General features: G+C 40.9%; 1 protein-coding gene across 3 annotated transcripts in view; it reads left to right on the forward strand.

Annotated features, from left to right (window-relative positions):
• Window positions 1-3,729: 3,729 nt before the first annotated feature.
• Window positions 3,730-27,760, forward strand: part of LOC114788166 (small conductance calcium-activated potassium channel protein 3-like) — a 37,362-nt gene continuing 13,331 nt past the window's right edge. The window contains exons 1-4 of one of the 3 annotated variants that reach the window (XM_028976437.1): window positions 3,730-3,988; window positions 4,395-5,428; window positions 19,161-19,256; window positions 26,042-26,338. In XM_028976437.1, coding sequence (XP_028832270.1) covers window positions 4,442-5,428; window positions 19,161-19,256; window positions 26,042-26,338 — 1,380 coding nt within the window. In that variant the 5' untranslated portion in view covers window positions 3,730-3,988; window positions 4,395-4,441. The remainder of the gene's footprint in view (window positions 3,989-4,394; window positions 5,429-19,160; window positions 19,257-26,041; window positions 26,339-27,760) is intronic. The other 2 variants (XM_028976438.1, XM_028976439.1) reach the window with 2 other exon arrangements.

Below are 27,760 nucleotides of genomic sequence, written 5' to 3' on the forward strand. Positions count from 1 at the left end.
TTGTAGTGCTTATCACATGTTTCAATGGTTAAAGGTCCCTATTCTGAAAATGAGCTGCCACTCTGAACAGTGAAGCAAAATAACAAAGCACTTTTTACACTTATCGCCATTTCTAGCCACTGCAGGACCATATACAGGTTAGCGGAACAATTAATGGTCAATAATCTCACAAAGTGAAAGTCATAATAGGGAAACTTCAAACATGATGGCCAAGATGCAGCTTGAAAGAGAGGCCAACAGAGCACATAAATGAACATAATATACACTTGTCTGGAAGGTTATATACGAGAACATAAAAACTGCCGCTGGAGTAGTAGCTCTTGGAGACCACAGGTTGGCAATATCAAACCTGTTCAAATGCAGAGATGATTATTGGATTTGGAGACCACAAAGAGGAGATATAATATGATTACCACTGACCAGTGAAATGAAGAACATTGTCTGGCTGTAATGGAACCTGGTGGTTGGCAGAATACATTTTCTCCTTTAAGTTTGATATGTTGGAAGTAGGTAAAATGGATAATGCAAAAGATTTGAGCAATTTTGACAAGTTGGGTCATAGCATTTTCAAAAACTGCTGCCCCTATAGCATGTCCCTGGTCTGCAGCAGTCAAGTAGTGAAAGGATGAAAAACCTGGGAACCAATGCACACGGAGAGCCACAGTTCGAAAATCTGCAGATTTTATAAATATATATAGTGCTTACTTTTTACCTCTGACTTTTCCAAACTATTGCTTTGTTGTGGTCATGAAATGAAATGAAATAAATCAATAGATATTTTATAAAATAGCTAAATACCTCATTTTCTAGATGAAATTGAAATGTTTTCTGTGTTCTGTTGTGTGAATAAATGTGCCTTTATTTCCATTTCACTGCATTCTGCTTTCTTTTTACAATTTGCGTGACATCCAGACTTTTCTGGAATTGGGATTGTAAAATGGGCATGCAAGCTATGAAAGAAGGCATGGCACAATGGAAAAGGCAGTAAGTGTGGTCCTGCAATCATGTGGATCTGTGGCACATAGCACGTACCTGAACACACCTACTATTAGGTGGGCTCGTAATGATGAAGCTGATGAAACTGCATGAAAGATATTTGAATAATTGCTCTCAGGGACCACATGGGGGAGACATTAAATCTGTTGGAATTGTATACTTGATCACAATACCAGTCACAACCACAGATTCCATCTCCAGCTACACCAAACACAAATCTCTCAGCTGAGATTGGAAAAGTGGCTGCTGCCATTACTTTTACAGCATTTTTTACAGCATTTACAGCATTACTGCCATCACAAGCCAAAAAAATAGATAAGTAAAAAATAAAGCTCCGGCATTGCATCACTGTACCGAAAAGAGATCTTTGAGATGGCAATTTCTTTCAAGAGCACTTCACTGGCACTGAAGAACTGAACACACCCTGTACAAACAGACGCAAGCAGCAGCTTCTCCGGTCAGTGTGTTAGAGAGAAGGAAACTTCCACGGGCTTCCCCTTTCAAATCACTACCCACTCACCAGCTGTCCCTGAACACACGCCATCATTCATAAACACACAATGCAAAATTAATTCACTGTTCACAAAATGCATTTCACAAAGCCAGATGTGGATACGGTAGCCTTTTGTTGTAATTCATCAAGTTAAACCATTTCTATTGTATGAATTCAGTTCACTAATTAAAGGTTCACTGTGTGTTCTCTGAAATTGTATGTATTATTGAACAAACACAGGCAGAACATTCAGACCTGAATCCTGCTGCCACGCCCTGCGCTGCCTGGGAGGGGTGATGGAGTGGTTACATACTGGTCTTTCACAGCATATATACTGGACTGTGCCATTGTTGGAGTACCGTGGGGCAATGAGCACAGATCCGGAGTGTGTGGGCAGGCGGGAGGTCCATTAGAGTGTGTGCACTCAGTGCTGTTAGTGTGTGTGTGTTATTCTATGCTATATATGGATGTACAGTAGGTTGAGGATTTTGAAGGTGAGAGAGATGGGGGGCAAGAGATGGGTGTACACTGATAGGAACAAATATACTAATCAGGTCGGAAAACATATTTTATATGCAGGGCGCAGAAGATGAATTTGCATTCATTTTCCTCCACCTCTACTAAATATCTTTTTCTTGGTAACACTGCCATGTTGTGTCCAGACAAGAGCATTATGATCCTATATAACTCCTGATAACAATTATGTTCTGCACCAAATATGTCTGAATGACAAAAAGGTACAATTGACCAGATGCTGCAGTGCAATTTATCCCAGCAGCACTGATGAGCCACACTCCAGTAAAACCACTAACATTTATTGTAATATTAGCACCTGTCAAGCGGTAGATATATATTCAGCGCCAGGTGTCACTCCTTGAAGCGGATCTGTGTGCAGGATTAAGGATTTGAGTAACAAGAACTAAATTGGGATGCTGGACGACTGGATCAGAGCATCTCTGGCATGCAGTGAGATGCAGGGAAGGCTGGTTGGTCCGTCCAGTGGTGAATTGCTGTAAACCTCAATCCTGATGTCAAATGGACAAGTCCATTAACCAGGGGAAGACATGCATGCTCTGGACAATGTACTGCTGGGAAAGGGAGTCTTACAAAGGGAATCTGCACGAGCTCAGGCAGAATGTTGTAATGTTGTGGCAGATCGGCACAAGTGTGGTTAATGTCTGAAACGTGTACAGCAAAACTGAATGAATAAAAGCAAAATAATATTTCATGAATTTGTGAATCAACTGAACAATGATGAAACAACAGAAGAGATGAAAGCAAGGTTGCTGGAAAAACAGCGACAGCAAGCAACTCAATGCCGTTTTGTGGGAAGAGAGAGCGGGGAAAAAACTCCATTCTGTACACTCTCAGGTTGGCATGGCAACAGCTCTTCTGTGGTGATGTGTAAGAGTGTGTATGTGCGAGCATCCATTTCTTCCTGCTAATATATAAAGAGATTTTCTGTTTTTTCTTGTGGGAGGAGGCCAGCTTTTTCATGCCATGTCTTTACATCTCGTCCCTGTCACCTTCACCGTCAGCAGCAGCACGACCCACGCAGCCATACAGGCGAACCTCTGTCACCCCAGCATGTCCCCTCCCACTCTCTAATCAGTTCAATACTCATTTCCGGCTGACATGACAAAGTGTGACATTTTACCAGGAGCAGGGACTGAAGATCCCAGGTCTGAAGGCGCTGAATGTTCACTTTGGAGAACGGATGCATCCAAACACACACACAGATATACACCAAATCTACACCATAATATTCATATACACCTAATTAAATTATATGTCAACGATTCGGTGCAGCCACGTGTTCTTCTTAACCAATGGCGGTCCCTGTACCCGGTAACTGTGACCTCATCCAGCTCTTTATCATCAAAGTTTCCAGGCAACGACCCGAGCAGAATGACCTGCGAGGGACCCGTCCTGAGGTATATCGGGGTGTCACCTGGAGATGTCGCCGCTCGCCGCCACCTGTTGTCGCGTTCAGGCGTCTGTGCGGCGTTTACGTAACAGCACCTGTACCCCGGGAACGAAAAAACGCCGATCTGTACACCTCTCGGCGTTTTATTCGTCCACAAACCACGGAACGCGACTAACCAGAGGCAAAAAAGGGATTTCTAATAAATTCTATTCCATTTGGACTTCTAGATGGGAACCAATAGGAGGAAGAAAGAGGAGGGAGAGGGCGGGGAGAGAGAGAGAGAGAGAGAGAGAGAGAGAGAGAGAGACCAACTCCTGTCATTTACGCGCGTCTGTCGGCCGTCAGCGACACTTTTTCCGTCTCCGCCGCCGATCTCGCCTGGAGAGACATGCAGAAGTTGGCGTGTGGAGATGAAGCGGCTCCTCGGCCAGGAGAACCCCCCGTCTCCGGCGAATAACCAGCCCCTGGAGGCAGGAGCTTGTCGGCACGGAAACGAGCGGATGAGGATGAAAAAGAAAAAGTGCGGAAGGGGATTTTTGCACTGCTTCTGAACCGACCACAGAAAGCAAGAGGTGAGAGAGGTTTATGAAATATCAAATAGAAATAAATCAGCTTCTCGTTGTATAAGTTGTATGAGTGCAGCTGAAAATCGGTGTGACCGAGATTGCTGGAAGGTGGGAGAGAAAATGGAGGGAGGAGGAGGGCGAGGAAATGTGAACTGCATCCCTCTTCTTCACTTCACTCCAACTCCACTAACCTTTCCCCTCTTCCTCCTCCTCCTCCTCCTCTCAGCAGTCCTTCTCCCTCTCTGCGTCATCTCTCTCACCCTTCTATTTTCCAAAACTTGTACATCTGCGTCTGCCTTTTTCTACTTAATTAGAATTTCTCCCACCATCTTTATCACATTGACCAACCGTTGTCAGTTCACCGTCCTTTTCTTCTTCTTCCTCTTTTCCTTCACTGACCCAAACTCCAAAGGAATAGAGGAAGGCAGCCCAGCCCTCCTGTGGAGCTCTCTGGTTGCCATGGATCATCCTCCCTCCCTCAGCCTAGCCCTGCTTGGTGTCAGCGAGGAAGAGGAGCAGCAGCCGGCCCCCATTCCATGCAGTGGTACATGCCATACCTCCATTACCAACAACTTCCCAGGAGCAAACCACTCCAACCACATGGGAGGCAATAGCAACCTGGAGAGGCTGAACAGCACCCCTTCGCCCACCACTCCTGTGCAAGCCCCTTGCACCCTCCCGAGATCGGGGGTCATGACCCCGCAGCTGCCTCCACCAATACCAAACGTGCTTCATCCCAGTAGCACCCCCCTGTCATCGTGTCTGGGCAGCCAGCATAGTCTGAGTGCAGACACTTCGCCCGTTTATAACGCATTCTTCTACTCCTCCCACTCGCCCTCGGGCGATAAAGAGCGGGAACGAGGGTGCAAGCACCGGCAGGCCAGCCCCCTGGTGCACCGGAGGGACAGCAACCCCTTTACTGAGATTGCCATGAGTTCCTGCAAGTACACAGGAGGGGTGATGAAGCCACTGAGCCGGCTGAGTGCGTCGCGGCGCAATCTCATTGAGTCCGATAGCAGCTCGGGGGCGAGCTCCGCCCCCACGCATGCCACAGCTCCGCCCCTGACCTCACACTGCTCCCAGCTCAGCCCATCACAGAACCCACCTGAAATAGTCATCTCCTCCAAGGAGGACACACACTATGGAGGAGCGGCCTATGAGATGTCAGTCTACAACCAGAACCATGCCCTCTCGGAGAGCAGAGCCACCAGTGGCGGAGGTGGCGGGTCGGGTTCGAACACAAGGAGAGGGGGAGGGACTGTTCCAGGTAGGACCGCCTCCAAAGCATCGAAGAGGAAGAACCAGAACATTGGCTACAAGCTGGGCCACCGAAGGGCACTGTTTGAGAAACGCAAGCGGCTCAGTGACTACGCACTCATATTTGGGATGTTTGGCATAGTTGTCATGGTGATTGAGACTGAGCTATCCTGGGGTGTCTACAATAAGGTGAGCACTGGTCACTGGTCGGTCATTTGTCTCTGTGGGCACGTCACTGTCATATTTGGAGGACTGTTAAAGGGTGCAGCAATATCATGGAATGGTTTCCCTGTTGTCAGAGTGAGCATTTATTTATTTTTATTATGACCATACATTTTAAATATAGTCACAAGTGCAATTAGGCGAATTTCCACTTCCCCTTCATCCAAAATGTTGCACTGGGAACTGAATTCTGATCACTTTCCAAACAGCCAGCATTGCAACATATAACTTAGTCTGCTTGCTCTGTCACTACCTGGGGTTGAATAGGGAGGTTTAGGATGTAAAATCTGTAATATTTATGTGTAAACCTCATACATTTATGACGTAGGTTATTCTTTGAGATTCTGAAGTCATACATTTGTGACAGTAAAGTAATATATTTTTGCAATATTATGTGAGATTAAAGTGGTAAATTCAGTAGAAAGGGAGGACGTTCGTTCACACTGGATGTGCATTGGTTATTAAAGTAACACTAGCATGCCTGGCTGTCTGAGAATGTGTGAAGATTTTACTGCTGTTCTCAGCCGTGAGAACACATCGTAGAAAACAAACATACTACATTGCTTCATTATTTTACTTTCAGCTTTTCCCTTGCAGCACGTACCTTCTTTAACTAATCAATAAATAAATTAAGAATGAATCAGAATGTTCAATTGAAATTGTTCACTGCATCTATCTGTATGTTTAATATGCTCTTTATAATGTGAATGTGTTCATTTTGAGGTAGCAGCTGAGACCTTGAACAATTCACAAAATCCTGCTTATTTGGAAGCAGGAGATGTGTGGAATAAATGTGCCACTTTCTTTTATTTCTGGTCAGCTGGTGAGTGGGAGAGGAGTCTCTTTCCTGTACAGACTCTGTCGGCTCAGTGGGATTGAAAGAATCCCCAAGAAGGTCCTCAGATGCTGCATGCTCAGCTTCTACTCTCAAATCAGTTTTTGTTGGGTGACTGCTGTGACACTAGCTTGTGCTGCACTCCCCTGTCTATACACATAAAATGTCTTTTTTATAGTTGAATAGTTGAACAGAGGATCAAAGGTTAATGCTAACATTACTTTTTGTAGCATTTGGGTTTTTGTTTGTAGAGTGACAAAAGGAAATTATCACCATGCAAAGTTATGGCAACCCCAATACATTTATGTTCATGGGCGACTCCAAGGTTTAGACCTATATGAATGAGCTACGGCTTAATTACACTCATCATCAGGATAGTGTTGTAGTCAAGACTACCTAAACCAAGACCAAGAACGGAGGGAATCAAGACCAAGACTCCAATGTATTGAGGGAACTAAGTCCAAGACACACTAAGCCGACATCACATAACTCAGATAATTAAAATTTAAATTCCTGTTATTTTTAAAATGATATATTTCTCCTTTTAAATCTCCCAGATTTGTCATAGTTACGAGGATGATGGAAAATAATATTCTCAGCAATCCTCTCCTATAACCATTTTTATCAGATCTTGTCAATGGAAAGAGATGGGATGTACCAGAGAGATGTTCATATTAAGTCTCATATACCAGGGACATGTGTCAAATTAACATTAGCAAGACAGTGCTGTTCGCAGACTTACTACAGACTTAACAAAGGGTAGTGTATGGAGCCCCTAAAATAACATGAACTGCACACAAGTCATTTAAAATAATTTACTCTAGATTCATTTACATCTCTAAAAAAGATACACACCTCATGATGGAGAGGACTCAACTAATCAAGTTTTATTTTAATTTTGGAATCAATGTCATATATTAAGATAACAGGCTTAGATTGAAGCGATACACAGATTTAGGTTGCGTTATTGGCTTCATTCGGAAACAATTAGAAGGAAAATGCATGGTTATAGATGGATGTTCATCAGAAAATGGCCTTAAAGGAAAAAAGAAGTTAGAATCATATTAGCAGAGTTGGATTCTGAGGGGTCAGCTTTATTATTAAATAACTGTCCTAAACTTGTCCCCACAAACCGTGGTGCAGAAAATTGTTATATTCCAAACCGCAGAGGCACCATCCCTACACACTGCTCCCCAGGCGCTGGTCATGGCTGCTCACCAATGTGATGGTTAAATGCAGAGGACTTTCATAGTACTTAAAGTGTGGTAGTCGCTAGCAAAAAATGAAATATCTCGCCCTGAATGACTGTACTATGCATGCATACAAGACATTCTTTGGCAGATGTAGGATTTTTTTTCTTATAGTTTGACGACAAGAAACAAAGAGTTAGTCAACGATCTTGTAGTTAGTTATGTTACTTTTCATGGTGCTTTTCTCTCCAGATGCCTGGTGATTGCAGACGTTGTCCCAGGCGTATAGCCAGACACAAATGGGCAATTGAAAACTGTGCACACAGAAAAAAAAAAATTATAATAAATGGTTTTGCCGATGCCCATGTCAAAAACTGACTTCACAGACATTTCTTTGCCAACATCACCATGATGCGATGTATATGATGTGTGGACTGTGACGCCGTGGCAGTTACAATGTAACGTTTTTAAAAAAGGTAAAAGTTGCGGTGCACTGTACTGTGCATTGAGGGTAGAATTCTCTGCTACTGCTTAGCAGAAGAAGAAAAAGGCACAATAGACAAAAAATATTTTACTGGAGATCTGTTCTGACTTAGCACTTTCCAATACTAATTCTAGATTTTGATTAACTTTTTCATTAACATTTAAATATTCTACCTGTAAGTTATGTACAGCAAATCAAGTATCACAGTATTTGAATGTACACAGTATCGCAGTCTTTGAATGTACAGTTTTTGTGTCATGGTTCTGGGCTCTGGACCTTATACAGTGGCAGTCCAAGCTGTTTTTGTTTCTCTGGAAACACGCTGCAATTTTAAGAAAGTCTGTATCAATGGAGAATTTATTTCCACTTCCTGATTTTGACCAAAGGACTTGACTATTCTCATTCACATTTTAATAGTCTGGAGTCAGATGATGCATGAAGTCTGGGAGTCTTCATGGTGGCTTTTGTTGTTCGCTGTTTTATTGAGGGAGGGTATATTTAATAGCATGGAATCTTGACACATTCTTTGTCTGAATGTAAAAATTGCTATTTGTTAAAATGGGCAATGTATTTTTTAGAAATAGACGAGTTTTTTTCTTTATGCACATGCTATTTATTCTACAATAAATGTTCATCAGATTTCTCTTCATCTTAGTTCATTCTGTCCTTGTTTTTTTTTCTCTGTCGGTAATTTTGTGGGTGTTTTAACAGGGGAGGGTTTCGGAATAAGCCTGAGAGTGAAAGGCGATAATAATTATGACTTTGAAAAAAAAACTCCACAGAATAGCAGCATCTGCACTTACTGCTCAATTTTGATTTTAGCCAAGGGTGCCTATTGGTTGGTGTGTTGTAGAGATTGTAGCCCGATTAGGCACATGCACCTCATGTATGTGTTTGTCTAGTTTTAGAAATTGGCAAATATTTGCGCATTGTGATTTTTTTTATATTTTATGTTTTGGTACTGTGGTGTGTGGTGCTGCCCCTTAGCTGCTCTGCATGAACCAAATGAGCAAAACTGTAGAAGCACCCTTCTCTTCTCCTGCCTGGAGAGTCAGCCCACATCTATTATCTTTCTCTTCTACTGGGAACAGAAATGGAAACCAAGCGAGGGAGACCATGGGCAGACAATTATACAAAAGCATACAGTAACATTCAAAATGATCCTTCATAAATGTCCTTGTTTTTGATGAAAAAACGATTGTTTGTCTATTAAAACATAAAAATAATAAAAACACTGTCCATATATTGTTGAAAAAGTCTGTGGCAGCTGTAATGGCTGTTAATGGATGGAATATACTGTATGTATAAGTATAGAACCTCAGATATTGATTGAAGAATACAGGTAATTTTGCATTTTCTTTTAATGCAACAAAGGGCATACTGACATTTTAAAATCTACTGTCTCATTACTGTACAAGTCTTTAAAACATTTTATATATTATTGATGTAATTCTATAGTGGATCATGTGTTTTCAGCTATTACTTGAGTACATTTTTGTATAGGACATCATATGAGTATTGTGTATTGCTGATTATCAATAATCATACACTTCTAAGAGATAGTTTATTTAATTACTTATAATACAGGTAATCTGGAAATGTGTATCTGATATAATCTTGCAAATATGTCTTTGCCATGTGCATGCCAGACCACTTGGCCTCCATTTAGATGGATCTGATTCCATTAGTGAGCTGTAGTACAGGACTTCCTCACAGGCTGCTGAGGAGAAGTATGATTGTGCAAGGCATATTCAGTTCTGATTAGAAGGAGTTTGTGATTTGCAACCTTAACAGCTATTGTATTGCCAAATATTATGCCTGGCGGTGGAGTCAGTGAGGGAGAAGGACAATGAGGTTAAAAAAAAATAGTGCTTGTTTTTCTTTTTCTTTCATTATTCCCCAGTGAAAGCATGCAAATATTCACAAGTGCAAAAAAAAAAGGCTTCCCAAACGAATACAATAATAACAAGAGCAAACACTGGATGGCGAGCCAGCTTGGCTTCCGGCTTCAGCTCCCCCTATTTATTGAACCTTGAGGCTTAATACAGGTTAAAACCACTTGTAGCCTCTCCTTCTGGGTCAAACCAACTCTCAGCAATAATCTCAACATCATCATATAACAATTCACAAATCACACAGATAACCACACTCAAAAATACTCACAAAATATATACAAGCATATACTAAGCTCTGAAATAACTAAAACCCAACACTCAAACATACATATAGTAATGGTGACCCCCCATACCCCTTGTGTTAGAAATTAAGGCCCCCAGCAGAATAAATAAAAAAAATCAATAAAAATAATACATAAAACAAATGGTAAAGTGACACCCACAGGGTCTATGTGGGCACCAGGTTAACACCAACACAGCACAGTCGTACATCATCTATCTAGAGATTACAATTGCCAAGGTTTAAGAGATAAACTAGGATGCCATCCATCCATCAGTCACCTCCAACATGAATGGCATGTCATGAATTGCACACAACTTATGAAACTAAACTGTTTGTACCTTGCATATTTGCAGTAGTGGCCTAATGGTAAAGGAAGCGGCCCCGTAATTAGAAGGTTCGTGGCTCAAATCCCGAGCTGCCAAGGTACCGCCAAGCAAAGCACCGTCCCCACACTGAGCAAAGCTCCCCGGGCGCCTGTCATGGCTGCCCACTGCTCACCAAGGGTGATGGGTTAAAAGCAGAGGACACATTTTATTGTGTGCACCGTGTACTGTGCTGTGTATTAAAATAACAATCACTTCACTTTCACTTGCATATTTAATGTATGGAATATTTTTGTTATCTGTTACTGAAACTGAACTCACTTCTTGGTTCTCATGCTGTTGGACCACCACATACTGATACCTGTGCTTTCTAAGATGGCCATCTTGAGCTCATACATGGTTAAAATTTTATATTGCTATGCGTTCTTTCATTGCGACAGGACAAACAACTCTGTTTGCCTCAAGGATCATTACTGGAACAACTTCTCTTTGTACACCACTCAACGTACACCACCTCCTTGGCTTGGAATATTTGCTCAAATGGCTTCTCCTGCCACTACAATGCAGATGATACCCAAATCTATATCCTGGATTCTAGATAAGGGTGAAGATGGGTATTAAGCCACCAAATTATACAGATCTCAACTCAATCCAATCGAGTATCATATCAATATGTTTACATTACTTAAATGATCTGCCACTGACAGCTATGTACCACATATGACAATATACTTCCTCATATCTCAATGGTTCAGGATGGTTTTGGTGCCAATACAGACAAGAGTTTTAATGCTCTGAGGAGGGCACTGGTCAATCTTTGGCACTGTTGGCAAACAGCAGTATTTTGAATCTCATGTGAAGAGCTACAAGAAACCAGAACTCTAAAAGGTTGAAGGTCTGTGGTCCTGTATTCTGGATCAGTTAGAGACATTGAATGGTGTTCAGAGACAGAGCTTCATGGAGTGATTTGCAGCAGATTAGACTTGAAATGAATGACAGGACTTCTCAATGATTGAAAAGAATTCACCATGAATAAGAAAGATCACCAATATGAGAAGAACAAGTGATGGCTGCGTGGTGCCGTGCCAGTTAGCCATGTGGTCTCACACCTCCGAGATTGTGAATTTGATGCAAAGATTTCGTCAGATCTTGGAGGAGAAAAGGAGAGACTAAGTTAAGGGTTAAAGGTCCCCTCTAACAGGAAGTTGTGTCTGCATTTTTTCCAGAATAATTCAAATTAACCCTCTGTTTTTTCAGAGGCTTGCATGACTGAACTAAAAAAATATATTTGTGCTTATTTTTACATCCAATCTCGGAGTATCTGCAATGCTTCACATGTTTTCAAGCCCTGATGGTTGGTGGAGATAATGTTTTATGGGAGGGGTGGGAAATTCTCTGGACGAGAAGGTTGAACAAAAGATGACCAATTTTCAATCCCTGTATATGACCAATTTTCTTGTTAGAAATCAAGCTATTTGTGAGTTTAACTACCAATTTCAAGACTCATAAGGAAACACAGCTGAAAGCTAAGGAGGACTGAAAATCATTTGTAGCTTCTAAGTGGCAGTCAATGTGCAAGTTTCTACTGATTAGGATTTTGAATCATTTTATGTAAGAAAGAGTAGACTGTGCACCTAAGAATTTTTGCAAGGAAGGACGAAACTGTGGGGCTTAGTAGGAAAAAGACTGAGGAGTGTGAGCATTTCTTCAAGAGGGTGGTAGATGGTAATGATAAAGTTGATCATAGAGTAGACTACAACTCTGTGGAGATTTAAGTATGAGACCAAGTAATCAAAAGCCTGCTGATAAAATGCAAAATATGCATGTCCCTCTGATTACGTGATAGTTTATGTAAGGGAACGGGCAGACTACAGCGGTGTGAAAAAGTGATTGACCCCTAAACCTAATAACTGGTCGGGCCACCCTTATTAACAACAACTGCAATCAAGCATTTTCAATAACTTGCAGTCAGTCTTTTACAGCCAATTGATGGCCAATTCATCTTCCCAGAATTGTTGTAGTTCAGCCACCAATGGAGATTTTTTTTTACTTGAACTGCCTTTTAAAGGTCATGCCACATGTCAGGTCAATAGGATTCAGGTCAGGACCTTGACTAGGCCACTTCATTATGTTTTTCTTCAGCCAATCAGAGGTGGACTTGCTGGTGTGTTTGTCCTCAATGACTTTTGTCTCGTTAGTCCACAGAGTATTTCTCCAAAAGTCTTGGGGATCATCAAGATGTTTTCTGTCCAGCTTGAGACGAGACTTAATGTTCCATTTGTTCCGAAGTTTTTGTCTTTCGTTTTTCGCCAGGCCATTTTTTGCCCAGTCTCTGCCCAGAACACTGAGATTAACTGAGGCTTGACGTTCTTTGGATGTTGTTCTTTTGTGACTCTTGGATAAGTCATTGCTGCACTCTTTGGTTGTTCGGCCACTCCTGGGAAGTTAAATTTTTTTGCCAATTGTGGCAATATTATGATTCATTTTATTGAGACAATACCGTTAAGGTATTTTTGTCATATTGAGTTACCAGGTGAGGTGCCATAGTATCCTGTTCCAGGACTTGTGCTATCACTACTGCTTGATATGTCATAGTGTGCCCCATTGATGCTGAGATAGCAGCTTACCATTATTGTTAATTCTCAAGTCCAGTGGGTCCGCCTAGTTTTTGCATTGACTTTCAAAGATGGATGCTTTTTCCATCCTGCACATGTGAGACTGCATAAATTTGGTAGGGAAATCTCAGTTGGTTTTAAGCTCAACCTTCAACCTTCAGGGGTTGCTGGCAGGTTTAATGTCCAGTGAAATTTCTCAGGGTATGTATTTTATCACGTTTCAAGGATCTCATAAATTTATTTGTCATTTAATTTTTACAATTTTCTATAAATTTTATAAATTAATTTTATCCAGGATTTCTTATATGGACATATTTTTCATTTGTAAGGCTCTTGAAATTACCCTGTGTAAACAATACAAATCACGCCTTGAAACACAGTCAGTTGAAGTGGGGACAGGAAAAAGGCTTGTTGGAGGCGTTTAAAAACAGACTCTAGTGTCTCAAGGTGCTGGGTCCAGGTGGCTGAGTGGATTATAATGTCATCTAGTTTAGTGACCGCATTAACCTTCCTGTAGTTAGTACAGAACCAAAAGGTCCTGTCCGGCTTAGGGACCAGTAGGCATGGACTACACCATGCACTGCAACTCTGCACAGCCAGCTTGTTCTCCAACAAGTACGTCACTTCAGACTGGATCACCGCTCGCTTAGTTGGATTCAGCCGATACGGGTGCTGCCTGATGCGAAAATGACCACCAACATCAACATCATGTTGCATGACAGACGTACCTACAGGGACATCAGAAAACAACACAGCATGTGACTGAATTAACCAACTAACTTGTCTGCGGTCAACTGCAGGTAAATGAGACAAATAAGCTTCCAAATCCTGCAGAATCTCACTATTCTGCAGCCGGGGTGAAGCTACAGGGACATCATGCAAAATACAGTCCATCCCACATCTGCTTTTAAACCAGGCCAAAAGAAGTACCACAGAATCCGATTGTAGGTCTTAGTTACTCCCAGGTGACCCGCAAAGACATTATCGTGCCCCAATGTTAAAACCTGCGACCTGAATTTAAGTGGAACCACTACTTATAAAACAGAATTCCAAATCAAATTATCAGCGACCGAAGGTGTCCACTTCCTCATCAAAACTCCATCATCATCAAATGCCAGCAAGTTCCTTGTTAGATCCTCCTTACAAACAGACACAGAACGACACTTAACCAGAGACGAATCTTTCAGTTGTGCCTGGGAAAGTTGTGCTTTACTGATTGACAGCGACAGCGCACATTCTGCCTCACCTGGCATGGGCAGCGACTCTGCCACTGGGCTTTGAGGCGGCTGCGCTGCAGATGAAAACGCTAAACCCGGCGCAGAAATAAAAGTGCCAGCCAAGCGGGGAAAACTGTTGCAAATTCAGCGTCCATGTCGACCAGACTGGGTGACTCGGTGGGAGCGTCGATCACTTTCGGGAAAAGGAAGTACCTTCACACCCGCTAAATCATTGCCAAGGATAAAATCAACTCCTTTACCAGGTAGCTCAGGACGGACCGCTACATTACACAGGCCGGAATATAAATCACACCACATTTTTACTGAGTGCAGGGGTGCCTTCAAGATGCCCAACTCGACCGCCTGCACTAAAATAGACCCACAGAATGAATCCCCAGAGAACGGTAAAAGGCCCTCTAAAATGAAAGACTGGTCTCCGCCAGTGTCACGTAAAATGCGGACCAGGACATCTTCTCCGCCCTCATAACACGAATGGTTCGAAAGACGCCTCTATGTTAGAAGGCGCGTTGACAGCACAAATAAAACCAACCCCTTTTGGTGCAGGTCTCCTTTGCGCATTTTTCTTTTTTACAAGGCTTTACTAGGCTACTAGGCTTAGAACCGAAACCAATGACACCCTGCTCTACCAGACTGATTTTTACAGCTTTTTACAACACAGTATCTTTTAACCATTTATCCCCACCAGTTAATGGAATTTGGTAAAATTCCGCCACCCCCACTAACTGGTCTTTGGTAAAACTGTCCAATAATTCGGACTCTCAGAAAACCCCACGAATTCCGAAGCCATGTTAATTAATTTAACGTCGTAATGTCTACCCGACTACCAAAATGGCACTGATAAGACGAAACCAACCACGACCTGTGGTGACCTCGCGTAACCCCGAAACTCTACACAACACTGCCTACCGCCTTGCCCGAAGGAAGGATCGGCACTCGGCACGACCCAGCAGTACGCGTCTTCCTTTTTTTTTTTTTTTCTAACTTTGTTTATTAGAATTAGAGCATAAGCAATAACAATATTCTCAAAAGGTTACAAAAGAAAACAGCTCAAACAATCTAAAATCTAGACCCCAATAAAAACAACCAAAAAAAAGACCCCAAAAAAAACAAAAAAAAAAACACCAAACCGAAGAAAATGAAAAATAAATAAATAAATAAATATGTAAATAAATACCTTAAAATCCACCTCTGCAGAGCTCCACCGAGACATGAACGGTATCACCCAGGACCAGAAGGGAAACTCTTATTCATAACCAGATCAAGAAAAAGACCCCATATCTTTTTAAATGTCTTAAGGGAACCCCTAAGTGAAAGTCTTATCCTTTCCAGTTTAACAAAATAAAGAATATCTCATATCCAGTGAATTTGTCTAGGAGGTTTCGAGGATTTCCAGTTTGTTGTAATTAGTCTTCTTGCCAGTAAGGTAGAGAAGGCCAGAATGTCCCTTTGATGAGCAGATAAAGAAGAAGGTGAGGAGAAAACCCCAAAAAATGCCCCAAGTGGGTTGGGCTCTATTCTTTTCCCCACAAATTCTGACAACATGTCAAATATTTCAGTTGAGTACTGGTGTAAAGAAGGGCAAAGCCACAATATATGAATAGTATTGGCAGAGGACTGCTAACATCGGTCACACAATGGACTGACGCCCTCATAGATTTGTGATAACCGCAGCTTTGTGTAATATGAATGGTGTAAGATTTTAAACTGTATGAGGCGAAGTCTAGCGCAAATAGATGATCCATGAACTCGCAGCAGAACCTCCTCCCAAATCTCATCAGGAATTTCCTGTCCCAAATCCTCTTCCTTAAGTGTCTTCAGAGGGGTTAGTGAATTAGCACATATATTAAAAATCTGATTATAAATATAAGAAACCAAACCTTTCAGAAATGGAGTTGGTTTAAGAAGGTTATCTAAAAGTCTGGGGGTAGATTGGGAAATGTAGGAAAGGTATGATGAGCAAAGCTACGCACCTGCAAGTATCTGAAGAAATGATGCTGAGTATGTGTCTTCCTAACCGTAGTTTTCTGAGTTTATGCGAGAACATAGAGCATACCCTGCAGCACTGAAACATGTGAACAGTGACAGCGATCCTGGACGAGCCCCCGTTTTTTATGTCCTGGTCTAGGAACGTGAACAATTAGAAAGAGGGAGGGAAACTTCACAACCATTTCAACTAGGTCATTTTGAATATAACGAAACAATACAAGTCACGCCTTGAAACACAGTCAGGCCACGAAAAAGCACCGGGTAGACTAATGGGAACAGGCATCTGTCTGGCGTATTTTCCCATTCTCCCTTTCCTCCCCTGTCTCCCATCTCTATAACGGCGTCACTCCGATGGGAACGCAAATCAGCGTCAGGTCTGGGAGGAGTTCCGTAAATTACAGGGTCCTCCTACACAAAGGAAAAACACAAACAAGACAGAGAACACAGACCACACATCACATGACCACGGGACGTAACATAACATAACCTCAGATTCATAGGCAGTTAATGAGAGTTCTTGGAAAAAAAAATTTGTTCATTTTGCAGTGGTCAAGGAATCCCTAAGTCTGTTGAGTAATGATGTGAAATAACTCTGTACTGAAAGCGATCAAGTGACCATTGTGTTATGTGAGCCTGGCCTTAATTCCCTAATGTAACACTCAATTTGGGAGTCGTTTGCAAAATAACCAATATATTGGTTTCAAGTCTTGATGTGGAACAGATAATGTAATTGCATGGAATAAACAGAAGTATACAGATGACATATAGAGCTACACTGTAATAAATGGGGGATACAAACATTGACTGAATAACAAAATGGGGCGATATATCCTGTACTATCCCTGTTTTATCCCTGACCCCCATGATTCCCAAGCATTCACTTAAAATCTCAACAGCGTACAAGAAAAATTTGCTTTGGTCCCATCTACACATAATAAATGCACACAAATGCAATGACTATATTTTTAGCATTATTTGTTATGAATTTATTACTACTTTCTTAAATCTAAGACATTGAGGGAGGGGGCATGGAAGCTGATGAAAGAATGGTTTTGTCCCGTCTCTTGAACTTCACTGTTCTCGACTTTCTAGGTTCTATAGATTTCAATGTTTGGGAAATATACATACCAGACTGATAGAAAACACAGAATTAAAACACTAAATAGTGTTGTAACCACACAAGAGCCATTACACTTTCCGGATGACACTAATGAGATTTCATGTGCAACCTTGGCCAGGACCTTTCTGACTCTCCCAACATTCCTTATGGACCACTGATTTCTCCTGTCATCCGTAAAGAGAACAAAGTGTCATTCTTCCTTAAGATCCTTTAACTCCAATGGTTGTCACTGTGAAACATAGCAGCACATGGTGACACAATGAAATGTGTCCTCTGTATTTAACCAATAGGTCACCCTTAGTGAGCAATGGGCAGCCATGACAGCGGCACCTTGGTGGTTCATGATTCAAACCAGCAACCTTCCGATTATGGGTCTGTTTCCAAACACTGCACATAGGTCTTGGAGTGGTCAACTTAGGCCGTGGTGCAAGTTTGGCCTCATTACAGATGAATGTGACAAATTGAACACTCCCCACCTCTACATTATTCTTTGTGTTTTGAAGGGGTTGCCATCCCATGTGGGACAAAGAGGCTGTTTATTGTGGATAACCCTCCTATTTTTTTCTCAGGATAAGACACGTCAAAATTCAAACACATCCCCTGCAATCATCCAGTTAACCCCCAAGGATCTTTGTATGTAAAGGAAATCAGTACAGAGGTCTAGCTCCTTTAATCTTTCTTATGAAGTCTCAAATTGGATTCAGTAAAAAGCTTGTTGGTGTCTTTGAGGAGAAAGATGACAGCCGATTCAGAGACAAGAGACTTAAGACAATCCTCTTAAACATTTTCTCTTAATGAAGTATCTGATATCCAGGCTAAAGTCCAACATTGCCGCCCTCTAAATCCAACTGTATTTTCCTTCCCTAATTAGGCAAAAAGCAATCTACCAGTCTAGCTGTTACTAAAAAAAAGTCCTACTGACAGAGCAACATACTCCTTACTCCTTATTGTAATCATGAACCAACAGACTAACCTGCTGTTTTTTCAGGTATTTTGTGTTATAATAGGTCCATAAATTTAGAGGGAAGGTATTATTATTATTATTATTATTATTATAGCACTCTCAAACTGTACAAATGATGTTAAATTTATTTATATAATATATTTGTAGAACATATGCATGTAAAAGCATAAACATTTAAGGAACATTTAACTAAGAGCTTATTAACTTAAGCAACAACAAAAAAAAAAGTTGGGTACTAAAAAAAGAATGCAGAAATGATTCCAGTTTCCTCATTAAAAAAGGATTAAAGGATCAATGTGGGCAAAATAAGTTTGTTGTGATGTCTGATAAATAATGCACAACTCCCTGTCTCCTCTCCTATACCCAGACCATGTACATGTGACTGACTAACACACCTCCTTCTAAGATGAATACCTTCAATTCAAATATGTTGGCCATTTTTCAGCACGTAATGTAACAGATTAACATATTACCTCACCTAAGAGGCCAGTCTCAGATTGGTTTTCAAATGTCCTGTCCTTCAGCTTCATTGTTTACGACTTGTGGTAACTGAATCAATTCCACCACTAAATGGATCTTGTTACAAGGTGGAAATAGCTACCTTACTTGGTCTAAATCAAGCCTTTTGAATGTATTTGTATGTTTATGATTGCTCAGTGACTGTATGTTTATGATTGCTCAGTGACATTTTTAGAATGGCACAGATACTGGATCCTATGCCATATCAGTAATTATTAAACCATTTGTGTTTTCACCTGTTTTGCAGAGTTCTATGTATTCTCTGGCACTGAAGTGTCTGATTAGCCTCTCCACTGTCATTCTGCTGGGCCTGATCATCGCCTACCATGCTCGTGAAATACAGGTAACCCATATCAACTGCATGCATATTCACAGTCATCACCATACACAAAAACTGTATTACCAAAAATGCTTATGCTCACATGATTGACACTTGGGGTCAGTGGTGGCCTAGCAGTTAAGGAAACAGACCCTGTAATCGGATGGCTGCCAGTTCAAATCCCAAAGCGCCAAAGGTGCCACTGAGCAAAGTACCGTCCCAACACACTGCTCCCTGGGTTCCTTTCATAGCTGCACACTGCTCCCTCTGGGGATGGTTTAAAAGCAGAGGACACATTTTGTTGTGTGCACCGTGTGCTGTGCTGCAGTGTTTCACAATCACTTCACTTTCACTGTAAAAACTGTGTGCTGTGTCACATATGACAACTAATCACTCTCACTTTTCACACACACACACACACACACACACACACACACACACACACACACACACATATACACATGTATATTTACAATTTTAGTCTGTTTTACATAGAAACATAAAAAAAATTATTTCTCCTTGAAATGATCTTTTGTTCTGAACATAACATGAACAAAACATAGTGCCTTGCTCTCGTCAGACATCCATGGTTTTACCTAGGGGTAGCACAAATAATTAAAAAAAGTTTGAATTAAATTAAAATGAAAGCCCCCCCAGAGCATTCTCATGTGTCAGGACGATGTATGCCTGGTCTGTTCGAGGTCCCCCATCCAGCTTGGTGAGCAACTCTTCACTTCTGGCTTGCTGTCTGGTCAGGCGCAGAGTTCAGCAGATGAGTGGTCCAGTCCGCCAGTGGCAACAGAAATAGGGGAAAAGAGGGGTCAATTTATTCCATGGCTGGTCTAGTTCTCCTCCAGCCAGGGCATTCTTTAGGCTCCAGTCTTCCACTGCTACACACAGCCGGGAACCAAGAAGCAAATGAAACAGAGCAAAAGATACACTCTCCCAACCAAACACAGTCACTATTAAAAAAATGTGAAGATATTTTTCTTTCTGTGACAACAGGGAATTCATCCAACCAGGTGTGGTAATCATACATGGTGAAGTGCTTCCAGTGCATATGGAGGAAGTGGCTGACCAAGAAATAGTTATATAAGATTTATACAATGCATGTGTTGTCATATATAATATGCAAGTCCACTTAATCATGACTGGAGTGTGTATTATGGCTGTCAAAATTAACATGTTAGTTACTGTGACTAAATTTCCATTTTTAGTGCTTTAAAATAAATAAATGTAATAAACACAGCTGTGTTTTATTTACTTCCTGTGTGGGGTCTGACCTCTGTCTCTGGCTAGGAGGAATTGCACATGGTCAATGTACAGTGAATACGGCTGCTCGATTTGGGGAAAAAGACATATTGCGATTATTGAGATCAATATTGCGATATGCGATTGCGATATGATAAACATACAAACTACTTATAACCTGAAATGCCCAGTGCTTTCAAAATACAATATTCTACAAAATTAAATAAATCACAAAAAACTCTTTTACATTACTGTCGAACGACAAACCCTGGTAAGGCTAAACAACTGTTTTGATTATATTTGGCCATTATAAAATCCCGTATTATAGTTCTTACGTTTAACCAAAACGTGGTTTGGAGGCTGACTTGAACTCAGGGATGCATAGCTTTGCTAGCTTAGCTAAGGTTAAGATTTGTAAACAGAGGTGAATTTCTTTAGGAAACCTTCAAAGTTTGAGAAAAGTTAACTAAACAGCTAAGAACAGTCTAAATAGTTAATGCCTACATTTAGCCAAAACTTTGTTTGGAGGCTGACTTGAACACAGGAATGCATAGCTTTGCTAGCTTAGCCTAGCTTAGCTAAGGTTAAGACTTATAAAACGGGGATTTTATAATGGCCAAATATATTAAAAACAATTGTCCAGCCTTACCTATGAAATGTAATCCCTGGTTTGGAGCATACAGCGGTTTGTACAGCCCCAAGCAGCACAAGAGTGAGGCATTTTTATGCACTTCTCTCCAGAGACATGTATATGCTTCACGCCACAGCAGAGCCTCTCGCAATATGGCGGCGACGTTGACGTACGATGCAGCGCGTCATGCGGCGTCTAACCATATGTCTCTGAATCGAAAGTCATGTGACCAAATACGTCACATCCGACTGAAGTCAGACTCGCAAACTTTGAGAGAATGAGAGAATGGATCGGATATGTTGCCGATCCAATCCATGTACTAATCATTTAAATCGCAGCTTTTTGCGTTCATATAATCTGACATCGCGATTATGATTGCGATTAGATTAATCGTGCAGCACTAACAGTGAAGGAGTTTTTGGACTGATTCAGATGCATCTTTTGTGTGTTGCATTTAAATTATTTGGGGACACATGGCTGCCAAGGCGATTAAATGCAGGAACAAAGCATTTAGGAAGTGGCCATGATGTGCTTGTGCAAAGAGTGGAAATCAGGCTGAAAACCCACACAGTACTATGTCACGTGTGGAAGTTGCAGGCATACATTGTATACACTGGATACACTGAGATTTTTGAGATACTTGTGCATTTGCTCTATGCATATGGGACACAACAGGCTGGGAAATTTCCGTGTCCACCTTAAACTGGCCTCTGCATGACCATGCACATTTCATCCCACACTCCGGGGTGAGGCTGAAATTACAGTACTTCCTCCTGCTCTGCCTGGTAAGCCATCAGGATTGATGATGCATTCAGGCCCCCATAGGGCTCTATTTCATCAATCTGACACATAATGGAAAATGGAAAGTGCAAATAACATTAATGGGCGTGTCCAAGTCCATTTAGCTCTTTTGACAGCGGAAAAAAAGACTTCATGCCAATGAGGTTGTTCCAACTCTATTAATTATTCAGAGGGGAGTTTTGAGGGTATGTAACAGACCTATCAGAATGGCACAATCTTGATCGCAATAATTTATTGCAACCAGAAAAACATTGTGAATATTTTCATAGGTCATAGTCCGAACCCAACAGGAAGTAAACCAAAAGCATTGTATTAAAGATTTACAGATGAATCGCAACAATGAATGTGTATATCACACTTTTGCCTTTTTTTCTTCTTTTGCTTAATGATTGAGTAAATTTGTTATGGACTTTCCACAAACTCACACTGACAGATTACCTTGCCTAATAGAATTGAATTATTTAACACATTCGATTTAGCCAGAAAGAAAGAAAAAAAAAAGAAAGAAATGAACATGTGGAGAATATTGATTAGTTTAAGATAAATTTGTGTCCCATGCAAGGGACCAAATCTCGTTGTCATGTTAGTTATGTGTCTCATTCAATTCCTTAGCCTTTTTTTCTGCAGTGCAAAAAGGCACATTATCCTTCTGACAAAGGCCACAGTCACCTAGGGTGAGAGAACAAAGCAATTCTGGGAAGCCGCACCAGCTGACTTATCTTTAACAGGAAGTCTGAAAACGTTCATGAGAAATATCCATTTGTTCACTATAGGGCACTATATAGTAAATAAGTGGAAGTTTCATAAATAGCATGAGACTCAGTTGGGACGCTGGTTATATGCTAAATCCTAGATGGGTCTCATTGTAACAAGATAATCTTTGTAATTAATTTGGTTTTAATGTTGTAATGTTAGATCTGTGAATTTACTTATAAACAAGTGAACCTCACTCTTAGTAATTCTCTCTCGTTCCCCATCTCACAAACCCACAGGCTCATTTTTTCCCATTGATTTTTCCATTCTTCTGTTTTTTTTCCACTCACATATGCTCACCTACACACACTGTCAATCTCTGTAGCTTCTAGACACACAATCACTTAAGAACAGCTATACAAAGTAATCTCTCTTGCTCTCTTACACATACGCACTGAGACATGTACACAGTCATTTTCTCTCTGGAGATGATAATTAAGCTTGCCTGGCCTTTGATGTTGTTGCCTAGGCAACAGTCACCATGACAAGGCTGGTTTAAAAAAAAAAAAAAAGACACTCCATTTCTCACACCCACATCTATACACACAAAAAACACATTTGCAGTATATATAACAATTGCAGCGGTTAGAGAAACTCTGTTCATCAGATTTATGTATAGGCACAACATCCTTGTGCATCTACCTCTCTCAACCTCTCTCACACACATACACTTGCAACAGATAAATGGATGGAGCAATAACTACAATGTTCACGTTACAAATCACCAACAAGAACCTAATAATGTCCCAGGGCCAGGGAAAGACTTCCCACTACTATGGGCAAATATGGATATAAATAAAAAACACTTAATTACTTAATTAATTACAAGTATTTGCACACTAATGCAATTTTTAAAGGCACACATTTTGCTTCAGTCATGCTAAACACACACAAAAAAGCTTTTATTATTTGCTTTCAAACAAATTGCAATTTTGTCCACACATCTAGTAGAGACAGTTAGCAATTTTTAGTGTGTATTTATCACATGACGTGGACAACTGTTCATGACTCAGAATTACAGACATCTTGCTTACTTTGACAGTGCAGCATTTTATTAGTAGATTCTATCAAATCAAATTAAACATTTTAAGGCGGCGCTCCTGAGAAATTTGCATCATTGAGCTTCATGTCTTTCACAACACAATGAAAACAGTGACACTAAATATTGAATGCCACCTTGTAGGTCAGTTTGTATGTTGCTTGTTATTGTGAGCTCTCACAGGAGTACCAGCAACCTTGCTGTGAAGAAACAGGATATGTATGAGACATTGTTATTTAACCCATCTAAACTTACATGTGTATCATTGGAAGTGATGCTGTATTTAATTAATAAACATGGAACAGGGTTTTTATCGATCATTATTGGCAGCGGTGGCATAGCTGAAACAGAAGCAGACTCATAACAGAAGGGTTGTAGGTTCAAATCTCAAACCGTCAAGGTGCCTCTGAGGTCTCCTTGATCAAAGCACCGTCTCAATGCACAAGCCTGTCATGGCTGCCCACTGCTCACTAAGGGTGATGGTTAAAAGCAGAGGACACATTTCATTGTGTGTGCTGTTCTTGCTGTGCATCACAACAAAAAAAAGTCCATCCGTATTTTGGACATTGCGCCTTAATTCTGAACACATACGTATTTAAATGACTTGACATTATAAGAAGATATTTCGCCAGTCTTTCAAACACTCCTCAGAGTGTGTCGAGTCATTTCACAACCATTACCATGGTTGCAGCTCACTACTCTCCATCGAGCCAAACGGCAAACAAATATAGCTGCAAGCAGTGATTTGGGAGTAAAGAAGCCAGGAAATAAATTTCTCTGGATAATCATTACATTTTCAGTTTGATGACCTCAGAACTGATTATGATTGCAGAACAGTGAATGTGTCCAAACCCTAAAATCAAAAGAAACATGACCTCACTTGACAAAAATTATGTTTTTCTTCTTATAATTGTGTTAGAAGTGTTCCTTTGTCTGTTTGGGGAGGGTCTTGAGTCATTTACACAAGTTAATCCAATAGATAAATACATAAAGTATTGCTGACAAAGGGCATATGCCTTGCTATGAAAGACTGACGACAATTAGTGTACAGTTATCGTACATGGGAAGGAAATTAATTGTAGAAACTGACTACATAGATTTGAACAGATGTGGTTCAACATCTAGACAGATTACTAGATTGAAAATGATGGTCATTTAAGAATTACCATCTTTAAATCTTTGTGATGTTTTTAATCTTTTGACTTCTTGACATAATTCCATTTAAATGATGTGGTCACTTCCTTAATGAACTCATACCAGATTGCATTCAATTAACAGAAATAACCAGAATCTAATTTCACCTGCAAGATATGTAAAAATAATATTAATAATAATAATTTCTGTGAATAAACGGTTGGCAGTGTATCTTATGTTGTCTCATTTGTATTTGAATTTATATTCAAATAGACTTGAAGGGTTCACAAACTTTCGCTTCCTCTGAGCAGAATGGACTGAAGGTACTAGACTACAGTAATTCTGGGCAGAGGTGGATTAATTAATTAACCGGCATAGATGAGACCTAGGATTTTCTGTGGAAAGCCTTTGTCCTGGTTAAAAATAAATGGCTAATCAGCTTCAGCCTGGGTCATGTGGTGTCTACCGGTATCAGTCTGTGGTGAGCCATTCTTAGACATCAACAAATACTTTTTGTAAAGTGATGATGATCATCACTTTACAATTATTGTTAAGGTACAGCAGTTCAATAACTGTCTGCTTTTCATTTTTAACATTCAATGTTGTGTTTCTTTATTTCTGTCCATGTTTAGGAATAGTGTAGAGCTGCCGTAAGAGGAAAAACTGAAAGTGATTGTTTTTGTCATTGTGATTCATAGCAAGCACAGCACACGGTGATTCAATTTAATGTGTCCTCTGCATTTGACCCATCACTCTTAATGAGCAGTGGGCAGCCAGCCATGGGGAGCAGTGTGTGGGGACAGTACCTTGATCAAGGGGATCTCAGGTGTACCTTCGCCACAAATTGGTTTTAGTGCAAAACACCTACAACCATTATTTAGATTGCAAAATGATGATTCCTTAATTTTACTCCTCTGCAAAACAGATTTTTTTCACAATTAAGCCACTTTTCCAAAGGATTCCAAAAGTTAAGAGAAGCTGTTTCTAATAAGCTTCAGTTAATCAGGCCACATAGTATTGGGAGGATTTCAGATTTATGAGTAATTCATTTCTCAAGAGGTGGATGTTATAAAAACATTATTACAGCACTGTACATTTCCAATATCTTGCACCTGAATCTGAAACAGACAACTTAAAGAGACAATATTATTTCTCCTGTCTTATTCTGTGATTAATAATGTACACTCTCTTCCCCTATAGCTCTTTGTCATCGACAATGGGGCAGACGACTGGCGCATTGCAATGACAATGGAGCGGGTGCTGCTGATCACCCTCGAGCTTTTGGTTGCGGCAGTGCACCCAGTGCCTGGAGATTTCCGTTTCCAGTGGCAGGCACGCCTAGCCTTCTCCTATGTGCCCTCACAAGCAGAGGCTGACCTGGACATGGTGCTTTCTGTACCCATGTTCTTGCGCCTCTACCTCATTGCTCGTGTCATGCTGTTGCACAGCAAGCTCTTCACTGATGCCTCATCTCGCAGCATTGGTGCCCTCAACAAGGTAATAACCAAAATTTTATGCCTTTTCCATACTAACATAGGTGTCTGTTAGCATATGTACAAGCATTTGAATCATTTGTCCAATTGGACAAGTGTCTGAGCTCTCATTTAAACACCTAACACTCTATGATAATATGATATATTATTTTGGTGTAAAATATGTTTTAACAGTAAAACACTGTAAATGTAAAATAATAATAAAGGTTAATAATTAGGTTATACTGGCTGGAGCCGATTCTTGCAGGGGTCATGACTTCCCTAACTTCCACTATGAAAACATATCCCTCACCTCTAGTGGGTAGACCAGTCTATATGTATAGTGGGTAGACCAGTCTATATATTTTTCTATATGTGACCCTTATTTAGAATGTTTGCAGTTTACACAATAGGTAGAATTATACCTTTAAATGTGAAACAAAACATGACAAATGTGTATCGCATACTAGGGTTGCAGGGTTTGACCATTAACTGCATGAAACGTTGAGGTTAATCCACCATCAAGACTTCCCCAACATTGAAAAAAAAAATTAAATTTGGCGGAACCAAAGACATAAAATAGCGCAACCCGCGCAAACAAAGTGAAATGCACACAATCTACCTCATGCAGATCTTGGCAGAAGGACAATGAGAGACAACCAACAATGGGGCTGCTCCACCTTGAAGTCACCTGTGTGTGAATATTTTGGATATGTTAAAGGAAAACATGTTTGAAAAAATGTTAAAGGAGAAATCCAGGACCACAGATTCAGGACAGATTTACATAGATTTCAGAAAAAACATTGCAGTCAAAGAATCCAACACCTTGTCAGTTGCAATGGTGGCAAACAAACAGCAAAAGGGTAATCCAGAAACGTAGTCGAAATAAAAAGGCAGTTGTCAAGAAACCTGGTCAATCAGGAAATATCGACAGGCTTGGTGCCAATGGATGAGAATCATGGAACTCATGGAGGAGGGCAGGGTCCAAAATGACCCAGTGTGGCATCCAGGAGTGAAGCCACTACTCTGACGATGGACATCCAGGAGGCGTTGTACTGTGAAGTGAAAGTGGAGTGATTGTCATTGTGATACACTGCAGCATGGCACACGGTGCACACAACGAAATGTGTCCTCTGCATTTAACAATCACTCTTGGTGAGCAGTGGGCCGCCTGTGGACAGGCGCCCAGACAGAAGTGTGTGGGGACGGTGCTTTGCTCAGTGGCATCTTGGCGGCTCGGGATTCGAACCGGCAACCTTCTGATTATGGGGCCGCTTCCTTAACTGCTGGGCCACCACTGCAGGTGTAGGTGTATGTGTGCCGTCTACATGCCAAGGCAGGGGTGGTCCTGTTGGATCGGGGAGGAGTGGTGAGGTATGGGCTTTCTTAAGATGGGACATGTTGATCACAGGACTTACTCGAAGACAGTTGGTAAGCGACTTGGGTG

The sequence above is a fragment of the Denticeps clupeoides genome, chromosome 4, assembly GCF_900700375.1.
Source record: "Denticeps clupeoides chromosome 4, fDenClu1.1, whole genome shotgun sequence".
Taxonomy (NCBI): Eukaryota; Metazoa; Chordata; class Actinopteri; order Clupeiformes; family Denticipitidae; genus Denticeps; species Denticeps clupeoides.